Source organism: Salminus brasiliensis, chromosome 20 (assembly GCF_030463535.1).
Source record: "Salminus brasiliensis chromosome 20, fSalBra1.hap2, whole genome shotgun sequence".
Taxonomy (NCBI): Eukaryota; Metazoa; Chordata; class Actinopteri; order Characiformes; family Bryconidae; genus Salminus; species Salminus brasiliensis.
The window spans coordinates 6,882,321-6,892,403 of NC_132897.1; the positions used below are offsets into that span (position 1 = coordinate 6,882,321).

General features: G+C 41.0%; 1 protein-coding gene across 1 annotated transcript in view; it reads right to left on the minus strand.

Annotated features, from left to right (window-relative positions):
- Positions 1–4,849, minus strand: part of limk2 (LIM domain kinase 2) — a 48,402-nt gene extending 43,553 nt beyond the window's left edge. Inside the window, exons 1-2 of the mRNA XM_072664966.1 lie at positions 4,575–4,849; positions 360–456 (exon numbers count right to left, since the gene is read on the minus strand). Coding sequence (XP_072521067.1) covers positions 360–456; positions 4,575–4,590 — 113 coding nt within the window. The 5' untranslated portion in view covers positions 4,591–4,849. The remainder of the gene's footprint in view (positions 1–359; positions 457–4,574) is intronic.
- Positions 4,850–10,083: the final 5,234 nt, after the last annotated feature.

A 10,083-nucleotide genomic window follows, 5' to 3' on the forward strand; every position in this document is an offset into this window, starting at 1 on the left:
CATGCTAATTTGATGGTTGACTAAAATATTCCTTTAAAATTTCCATTCTTCATTTTTTTCTGTACTGAAAAAATATAAAAGTAAAACTCTGAAACAAAAAACAGTGCTTCATGGTGTCCCACTGCACGTTAAAACACACAAAAAAGTGGTGCCCTCATTTTCAGATAGTGTTAAACATTTTTAAAAATATCATACTTTCTATCAAATTCAATCATCAATCTTTTTTTTTTTTTTTTTTTGGAAAGTGTAAAAGTCATAAACGGGAAAACACATCCTGGGAATCCAGCCCATCATGTTTTCATAATCCCTGGAAAGAATAGACTGGCCCTGACTGAAGAACCGCCGAGATGAAGACTCACCGAAAACAAGCGTTGTGCCAGGCGTCTTTGAGGACCTTGATGTGGAAAGCATCCTGAATCCTGCCTCCGCATCCCAAGCACACGCGTTCCGTCCTGTCTGTGGGTTAAACACACACCACTAAATCAATACAGAATCATCTGATCACAGTCTACTCCACACACTACAGAAACCGAAGAGCAAAGTTTTAAAACCCAGTTTCTCAAACAGACCTATTCCTTCTGCAGCAGCTGATCTTAGCTGTGTGACCACTCCACCATTATGTAATCGCTTCCTGCTGAGCGGCGTCCAAGAACCCGCTCTAAAATATGGTTTACGTTAGCGTGTCTCCAGCTATTTTTTAGGAGGGGAAGAGTCTTTAAAACTAAGCTAACGCACCTATTTTTATTCACTCGCGAGTCGACGTAAGAATATTGTTACTTTAATTAAATATTGACTCAAGCAGAACATAAGTAGCTCCCATAAACTGACCACAGTAAAAAGTAGCAGATCCAAAAAAAGCAGTTCACCCTATGACCATACATCCCAGCGGCCCCCACAATCCCAGCGGCCCCCCACATCCCAGCAGTGGAACTTCTTAAGTATGTCTACAAAGCAGCAGAAAACACTGCAGTTAAAAAAAGTGAGTAAACAAAACCAGGTCACTACAGAACAGCAGTGGATCTTCTGAGGACACTATATGGACAAAAGTATTGGGACACCCAATTCTTATTCACAGATTTCTTCTAAAATCAAGAGTACTAAAAAGAGTTCATCCTGCTTCTGTTGGAGTAACTGTTTCTACTGTCAAGGGAAGAAGACTTAGTGAGGTCAGGATGTTGGATAACCATAGTATCCCGGCTGGAGCATCCACGTACTCAAAGTACTCAATGGAGCATCATCATTCCAGAGAACACAGTTCTTCCACTGTTCCACAGCTCAATACTGGGGGGCTTTATACCCCTCTAGCCCACACCTGGCATTAGGCAGCATGGTGCCAATGGGTTCATGTGTATCTGCTCCAGAAAGTCCTATTCTGCTGGCAATACTACATCAACTTATAGTAGCTGAATTTTTAGAGGGGGTGTCCACAAACATCTGAATATGGAGTGTATGCCTTGAATCGATAACACAGAAACTGAAGGTTATTAAGGTCTATTCTTCTCATTTTGGATGGTTTTGGGCTAAAGTAAAATACAGCACTTAAAGAGTGAAGCCTGAGTCCAAACTTTACTAAAATACTGGAGTAAAAATGGGGTGAGGGGTGAGCAACAGTAAAGCAGTACAGCAGTCCAGGTGCATAACCATCAAAAATGCATGACATTAAAATCCAAAGTGGAAAAAAGGAGAAAAGCTATATAGACTATTTTTCCTCATCACAAAGTCAGCCTCCTTATGCAGAACAAATGTAAAAAATTAACATGCAAAAACATAAAATTATCTCTATCAAACGTTTACTTATGAAAACAACAGCGCAAAGTCAATAAGTCACTACACAACTCCAGAGCCTAGAGCTGATCACCCTTTCGAACCTTATGTTCATTATTCTGCTATTCAATCGGGTACTAATGCAGAAACTACTATGAATTATTTAGTCACAGGTTAGCCTATTCTGTGGCGTCCCACAGGGTTCTAATATAGGGTCTATGAACCTGATGTTAATTATGGGAATTTTGCAGCTATGAGCTACAGATAGTGTTTATGGAACAAGCAACAAAATTCACACATACTTTGAAGTCACTGAATAGCAATCACTCTACGCACTGTGACTTACAAAAATAATGAAGAATGAAAGGATATGCTTCTTGCTTTCCCCCCCAAACCTTATTAAAAAAAACACAACAACAAAAAATATGCATGCACATATCATGTATAATATTAGCATGGTTAGTGTGGCGGATAACAGAAAGCCTGTGGGAGGCTGAAGTTCCTGGATTCCTGGTCTGGGTGCCCAACTGTGTCCTAATTACGACACACGTGGTTGGTGTGGCGTGACAGATAACACCACTACCTGCCAGTGAGTTACCACACCATGTGGGAGACTGGGGTTCAATTCCCAGTCTGGGCGGCTATGCTGTGCTACACCAATAAGAGTCCTTGGGCAAGACTCCTAACACTACACTGACCCACCTCTGTAATACAAGTAAAATTGTAAGTCGTAATGATATATTTTTTTTGTAGAGATGCACTGATCCGATATTAGGATCAGATATCGGTCCCAATATTAACAATATTAGCTGGATCGGGTATCGGATAATTAGGCCGATCCATAGAACCGATCCTTTCAGTTTAATTGGTTGGTGTGAGACTGAACTAAATGTTTACATGTCTGCATTTTTGATTGCTGCTTGTATGTTTGACCAAGTTACTGATTTCGTCTCTGGTTCAGCTGCTAGATTTTATTCCGAATTACTGTTTACGCTAAATATTTAACAATTGATTACTGTTAAGGTTGATTACTGTTTGTGTGTTTGACAGAGTGAAGCTACGTATTGTTTTAGTTTTGGCTGATCCATTTCATATATTTGAATATATTTTAAGACGTGTGACGTTTGTGTCATGGTCCTGCACCACTGTTTATTTTAGTAATAAATAAAATGCAATTTAGTACATTTATATCTGTGTTCATTTGCTATATTTTGTTGTATAAAGTTAGTAAAATAATGTTGAAGTCAATCCTGATGCCTTAAGTCTCTCCCACATGGTGAGGTATACGGTTTATTCTTTCAACATTGGTATTGGATATCGACCGATATGCAAAGTTTATGTATCAGAACTGAAAAAGCCGGATCAGTGAATTCCTAATAATTAGACTAGATGTAGTGTAGCTAGCTTATCTTGACTAAACATCAGTGTAGCAAGTATGGGATAGTAATTAACTAGCAGTGCTTAAAATCGGCCAGTCCTGTCTGCTTTTATCACAATTAAAATGATTTATCATGAAAATGGCTTTCCTGTTCTCCGTCCTGCCATCAGGAAGAAGGTACCGCAGCATCCGGTCCACACGACCAGACTCTGCAATAGCTTCTTCCCCCAAGCCATCAGACTTCTTAACTCAACTCAACTTCTGACCTGATGTTTCTCTCTCTCTCTCTCTCTCTCTCTCTCTCTCTCTATCTATCTGTCTCTTCTGAAATCTCCTTCTCTTTTTCTTTCTTATGCTTGCCTTCCTCTCTCGTTCTCTCCCCCTCTCCTTCTCTCCAACCATTTACCCCAGACAATATGGGAAGCATTGTGCACAAATAACTTTACTACCTCACTGGACTCAACATTTATTGCACACTGCATAATTTGCACACGACCCCAAGTATTTATTATTCTTTATAATTATTATTATTATTATTATTATTATTATTATTAATAGTGACTATGTCCCACCATGGTCCTGGATGAAGGTTGTTTCGCTTCACTGTGTACTCTGTATGTAGTTAAAATGAAAATAAAACCCACTTGAAACACTTGAAATACCGTGACGCATGTGTTAGAGTATCGCCCACCCCCGCGGCCTCCTACAGCCTGCCTCCAGTGACTAGTAAACAGTCCCATGTCGCTGGGAATAACTGCTGCTTGATTTGTCCTTTCTAATGTTAATACTTTTATTAAACATGTAGACCAGTGCAAAAATGAAGCTAATTTTATTAGTAAAAATTAATAATTAGATCCTTATTATAAAATAAATTGAAATAAAATTTCAAGATTCCTCTTTGTTGAACATTATTTTGATTTATTTGATATATTGTTTATTTACAGTGTTTTTATTCTCATTTTCATTCCAGCTGTAACAAGTGTAATTTAATCACTACAGTATTTCTGGGTTGTGTTACTGACCCTTTTCAGAGCTTTCTGCCTGGTCACACTTCCTAGTTTTGATGTTTCTCAGTTTATTTTAGACCAAAAAGACCCAAAAAAACGAGATGATGGCATCTCCCCAGCATCAGATCTTCTCCTAAACGAAACTTAGTATCTCTGCCCTTTTCTGAAGCTGCTCTTCTCATTCCAGCCCCCATTCTCTAACTAACTTCTCCAGCTGTGTTCTTCTCTGTTCCCCACAGATCTGTGTCCCAGCACAGCCAGTGAGCAGATAAGCAGCACTAAACTGGGCTACATGGTGGCTCCAGCTCCAGCAGCAGCAGCTCCAGCTCCAGCAGCTGCAGCAACGTTACACTGTAGCCTCTGCTGCACAGCCTGGCAGCTCACATCTACACCCACAACCCCGTCCCTGCTGGCTGCTGGTTTACCTTCTTGTTCGTCCATCTACTCGGCGGGTTGCTGTGAAGCAGCAGTTCTCATGCTGGTCCAGACCTGGGGGATGTTCTCGCTGCACGCTCGCGATGCCGTTTGGGGTTGAAGGCGTTGAGAAACCATGAAGGAGGATCGGAGAAAGGTGGCGAGCTGGGTCTGTGACTAATCCTCCACTTCTCCTCCACTTCTCCTCCACCACTTCTCCTCCACCCCGGTGTGAGCGACGAGGAGCTGCTGCGGTAGCCGCTCGCGACCGGTGACGTCACGCGGGTGAAATTCCTGTACGGAGAGCGGAAGGGATCAAACAGCAACACCTGAAACAGGAGAAGCCCGGAGCAGCCGGACAAAGGAGGAGGGACAAGTGGCCGAGCAGCGCCACCTGCTGCTCACCGAGCGGTAGCACCACCAGAGCTGGAGGGTCTTCAGATTAAACGGGGGGAAACGGAGGATCTGCAACACCCCCCCCTCAAAAAAAAAAAAAAAATTATAATAATCATATATTATATAATATTATATATTAAAAGGTGCATTCTCATTGGCTACTTAATCCTTACACTCTGATTGGCTACCCATATCTTCTCATTGGATGGCTGAATCCTGCTGTCCGATGTGATACTGGAAGATTGTGCTCTGATTGGCTACTTGAATGTGATAGTCTGATCTGATTGGCTAGTTTAATTCTGATCGTGTGATATGCAAAACCAAACGCTGTAGAAATACCTTATATTATTAGTATGCCATAAAGAACATACTATTTCACAGGGCAGGTAAAGAGGCTGCTAAACATATTTAAATAAAAAAAAAGCTTCAATAAAAAAATGCAATAAAACACCATATTTGAACTTTTGTGTTTGGCAGACATCCCACCCTGCAAAAACACATATCTCCACCATATCTTTATAATATATATATATATGTATATATATATATATAAAGGTTAATAGTTTACTATATGTAAACTATGTTGCCCACAGGAGACTGGAAGCTGGAGATGGGTCCCATGAGAACAAATGGGACAAATGTGTTAACATAGCATTTTAATGGAAATACCCAATACCAGACCAAAAGCCACGTAAAGAAGTCTTCAACAATCCTAAAGTGTCATCAGGGGAGCCACAGGTAGATCTTACCACCGTTGATGTAAAAAAGGTGAAAAGGTAAAGGTGCAAGTCTCTGTCACTGTACTATGTACAGCGAAATGTGTCCTCCGCATTTTACCCATCTGTGGTTGTAAACACACACACACACACACACACACACACACACACACACACATACTATGTCAGTGTACAGCATCTACTATCACCATGGCCAGATTCAAGGAGTTCTATGAGGTCTTAGCAAAGCTCAGCCCAATACCAGACCAAAAGCCATGTAAAGAAGTCTCCAACAATCCTAAAATGTATATATATATATATTGTAAAGGTTAATAATGTTATAATATTCAACTTGGACATCTATGGAGCAGAACAGCTAGCTAGTTAGCTGATATTAGCTATGCAAATGAAAGAATGACAGCTGTCAACTCTTACCTCATCCTGTCATTTAACCCTCATGAGCAGAAAAGTCACTGTGGTAACTCTGCCACTTTTTAAAATAATAGTTTTATTTTAAATTATTAACATTTAATTCCATCTTTACTGTGTTTTATATGGTCACATCTCTGACTTTTAATGTTTATCATTTAATTTTAGACCCAAATGATCCAAAAACAGAAGAATACAGTCTTATAAACTGCAGGTCAGGTCATCAACTGACTGTTCAGGACGTTAACAGGACCAATGAGGAAAGCCTAGTATCCCTTCATCATCAACCCCCCCTGCCTTCATTAGAAGTGGTAGGTAAGGCTGTGAGTGAGTTACAGCAGCTCTGTTAGTAAACATCCGCCAGTAGAGGGCAGCTCCAGCGTCCACGACCAGTGGCTTACACCTAACAGCCTACCAGCCAGGCCAGGCTTACACAGGGCCCTCGAGCTGTGGCACCTTCAAAGGTCCCCTCCTCAAACATTTGTGAGCTTTTATACACTCTTGGTTATGGAAAGGGTTCTGTGACTCGTGACAGCTGTGGACCCACTTTTGGTGCTATGTAGAACTCTTTAATAGAAATCCCAATTATAAGGGTGTACTGTCAGCTTCATTCATTAAAAGGGGCGGATGAAGGGTTCTTTAGTAAAGGCAAGTGTTCTATATAAAACCATGGCAAGTTAAAGAACCATGTGAATGCGTAAATGCTTCTGAATGCGTCTGGTAAAATGGTTCTCCTCTATGATGGAGAACGTCTTGTATATAGGATTTTTAGAATAGTGCAGATGGGAGTATCAGTAGGCAGCCTGAGGGGGAGGAACTACAGACTAAACATCTTGCACAGCATTTAATTAGTTTCAGCTGCAGCTCATTTACTAAAGTTTGTAAAGTTCAGCCCAATATAGTGTCATCCAAACTGAGATACAGGAGTAAAAATGTGAATTAGAAGAACGTCTGACTAAACTTAGTTGAGTTCACTCCAAAAAATACTGTGTAATCAGTTACTTTACCATTTAATGCAATTATTTTGTACAGTGTAGTTCCTTCACAGTTGCTGTCTTTGACTACATGCTTCTAAATCACTGCTGCTGATGACTGTAATCACTGTCCTCTGCGATTTTGCTTTTGCTGAGATGTCACGCTTCAAGGTACTCATTTAAGGACACTCATGTCAAGAGGAAATGCCACAGCAACCCTTCCCTGCCTGTCTATAGTCAGGATTAGAACAGCCGTTTCAGAGGTTACATCACATGATGTCAACAGGAGCATTACCATACACCTATAACAGGCTGTTATTGCTGCTCTACACTCACCACACAGAAGACATGACTATACTTGCTTAATCATGCCCACAGGAGACTGGAAGCTGGAGATGAGTCCCATGAGAACAAATGGGACAAATGTGTTAACATAGCATTTTAATGGAAATACCCAATACCAGACCAAAAGCCACGTAAAGAAGTCTTCAACAATCCTAAAGTGTCATCAGGGGAGCTACAGGTAGATCTTACCACCGTTGATGTAAAAAAGGTGAAAAGGTAAAGGTGCAAGTCTATGTCACTGTACTATGTACAGTGAAATGTGTCCTCCGCATTTTACCCATCTGTGGTTGTAAACACACACACACTCACACACACACATACTATGTCAGTGTACAGCATCTACTATCACCATGGCCAGATTCAAGGAGTTCTATGAGGTCTTAGCAAAGCTCAGCCCAATACCAGACCAAAAGCCATGTAAAGAAGTTTCCAACAATCCTAAAATGTCATCACCGAAGCTACAGGTAGATCCCACCCCAGTGTACAGCATCTGCTATCAGAAAGAGACCCTATTTTGTGATTTTTTGATTGTCATGGGTGGTGCGCATAGAGGAGACCCTTGTTGTCAAAAACTGGACACACGAATCGTTAGCCTTGCCATGATTCCTTTTTCCACTGCAATGGTTTCCTCCTTGCACACCTCCCATGAAAATCACAGTGACAGCAACGGTGGCAGGGGAAAACACCCGTAGAGAGAGAGAGAGAAAAGAGAGAGAGAGAGACTGTGAGAGGAGCCAAGACTCCCATTCTCTTCTACTCAACACCGGATAGTACGTTGGATAACAGCAGTAGCATTCAAGTGAATAATTAATGGATACATAGGCATTGCAATGAGTCAAATTCTCCACAAAGGTTCTCAGATTTAACCACAGAAACCAGAGATTAATGTTAGAAATCTAATCAGGCGGACAGAGACTAGCTCCATGATTGCCATGTTCATAAGAATAATAGTCCTTCAAAGAGCAGCTAGAATGATGGCCTTGTAGATAAGACTAATACTGCAGTTAGCTTCAACAGTTCCTGCTTTGCTTTTCCCTGACAGGCGAGATGTCAGAGGGAAAGAGTGGGCAATGAGGACGACCAAAGACTGAGAACGAGATCAGTGGACACACACCAGATGTCAGGGAAAAGCCTCTTCTGTGTGTGTGTGTCCACTGATATCGTTCTCAGTCTTTGGTCGTCCTCATTGCCCACTCTTTCTCTCTGCTCCATTCACTTCTGCTTACTCATGGTGAACAAACCTTTTTCCAAAGACCGTCCGACCGGCCATCCCAGCAATGGATGAACACCAGAACTGACTAAATGAACTATGTGGATTATTTTATTGCAGATTAAAGAGATAAAAGATCTGAAGCTGATACCAAGTGATGAAGGTACTTGAGTAGATGTTCATGGGAACTCTTAACATGTGTCAAAGCAATTGACTACAAGTACCTCCATCTACATCAACCACTGGTCAAACTGTTTAAGTCCCACCCTTTCACCACCACTTATTGGCTACAAGTACCTGCATCTACATGCAGCTACAGGTCAAACTGCTTAAGTCCCGCCTTCTCACAGCCACTATTGGTCTACATGTACCTGCATCTACATGCAGCCACTGGTCAAACTGCTCAAGTCCCGCCTTCTCACAGCCACTATTGGTCCACATATACCTACATCTACATCAACCATTGGTCAAACTGCTCAAGTCCCACCCTCTTACCATCACTATTGGTGTACATGTACCTGCATCTACATCGACCATTGGTCAAACTGCTTAAGTCCTGCCTTCTCACAGCCACTATTGGTCTACATGTACCTACATCTACATGCAACCACTGGTCAAATTGCTTAAATCCTGCCTTCTCACAGCCACTATTGGTCAAACTGCTTAAGTCCTGCCTTCTCACCATCACTATTGGTCTACATGTACCTACATCTACATGCAGCTACTGGTCAAACTGCTTCCTGCCACAGCCAAAAAATTCATGAACGCAAATATAAATAAACACAAATCAGTTTGACTTTATCTGACTTTTTTATTTTATTTATTTTATTATTATTTATATATTTTTCCATTGGCATGGAAATAAAAACGTAATGTAACAGGGTGGTAAAAGTAAAACTTGTTTACATATTAATGTTCATTAACAAACCTGCATGATTTTATAGATGTTTAACTCCCACATACCTTCACACATGCAAACTGCCCTAGTTCTACTACTCTGAAGGCCTACTTGAAGCCCCCCAGCCACAACATCCTAACCACGGCAAACACCTGTGTGTGCCCAGTATCCTCTTTTTTGAAAAGTAAAGAATACATTGGCATATGTGAGCAATGATGGTTAGAACATTTAAAAAACACACACAATAATAAGACTGCACACAAGAAATGATTAGAAATGATCTAAAAAGGTCTGCTAAGTTCTAGAATTTGATTATTTCTACAGATGAACCCAAGATTAACTTGAGTATGGAAAAGGTAAGAAAGGGTTTGTGATCGAGAGCAATACCACATCATCTGTCAAACATGATGGAGGCACTGTTGTGGCATTGGCATGTACAGCTGCCAATGGAACTGGCTCACTGGTGTTCATTGGTGATGGGACTACTGAAAGAAGTAGCAGGGTGAATTCTGCAGTGTGTAGAGCTCTACTTTCTGCTCAGATTCAGTCAAA